Source organism: Fulmarus glacialis, unplaced genomic scaffold (assembly GCF_000690835.1).
Source record: "Fulmarus glacialis isolate BGI_N327 unplaced genomic scaffold, ASM69083v1 scaffold24605, whole genome shotgun sequence".
Taxonomy (NCBI): Eukaryota; Metazoa; Chordata; class Aves; order Procellariiformes; family Procellariidae; genus Fulmarus; species Fulmarus glacialis.
The window spans coordinates 1749-2665 of NW_009212664.1; the positions used below are offsets into that span (position 1 = coordinate 1749).

General features: G+C 54.5%; 1 protein-coding gene across 1 annotated transcript in view; it reads left to right on the top strand.

The window, feature by feature from the left end:
- Nucleotides 1-678: 678 nt before the first annotated feature.
- The window catches only part of LOC104076926 (GATA-binding factor 3-like), a gene marked incomplete at both ends in the record, with an annotated part of 520 nt that continues 281 nt past the window's right edge, over nucleotides 679-917 (top strand). Inside the window, 2 exon segments of the mRNA XM_009577957.1 lie at nucleotides 679-721; nucleotides 723-913. Of these exon segments, the coding sequence (XP_009576252.1) occupies nucleotides 679-721; nucleotides 723-913 (234 nt within the window).

The window sequence follows — 917 nt, forward strand, 5'->3', positions numbered from 1 at the left end:
AAAATACAAGTGAAGGGTCTCTTGTCATAAGAAGGGGATGGAGAGTTTCTTTTGAGACAGTTGGTACTCTCTGCATGTGCCACATCACCACGAAAAAGCTCTAACATTTATGTGCAGCCTCGTGGAAGAAAAAAAGACAAACTAGGTGGTTTGAAAAGTTTAGCAGCTCTGTCGGAAAAGGTCATTATCACGTCTGTGGGCATCTTCTCGTCTTCTTCTGTTAGGCCAGAATATTCCCAGGGTTTATAGCCCACGGCTGCATTCGGGAAATCATTTTCCAGCTAAGAAAAAAAAAAGATTTCTGCAGTCGGAGCTTGGCAATTTCACGCAGGATCTTCACTTCAAAGTCCGCGTGGGATTGTCTGGAAAAGGGACAGAGTGAAGCAGGGCTCGCCAAATTCTGTGTCCCAGGGCTGGCATCCCTGCTGGGGAGGGTCCCGACCCGCAGCCCCGGTCCTGAGCAGGATCGGGGCTGCCACCTCAACCTATTGCAGCTTTTAAATTTTAATTTTTAAAGGGGCTTTGCACCAGATGTAATTTTGCTCGCTTCCCCCTCCCGCATGCTGACCCCTTTGGGAAGGAGGGGGGGGGTACAGCCCAGCACCCCCACGGAGGGGGGGGTTTGCCAGGGTGGCAAAGGGGATGTAACCGGCGTTTCGCTGTGCTTTCTCCGAGCAGGGAGCCAGGTGTGCCGCCCCCCGCTGCTGCACGGCTCGCTGCCAAAGGAGCAAGGCGCTGACCAGCCACCACAGCGCTTCCCCTTGGAACCTCAGCCCTTTCTCCAAGACCTCCATCCATCACAGCTCACCGGGACCCCTTTCCGTCTACCCACCTGCCTCCTCTTCCACTTTATCCGCCGGCCACTCCAGCCCGCACCTTTTCACCTTCCCACCGACCCCTCCTAAAGATGTGTCCCC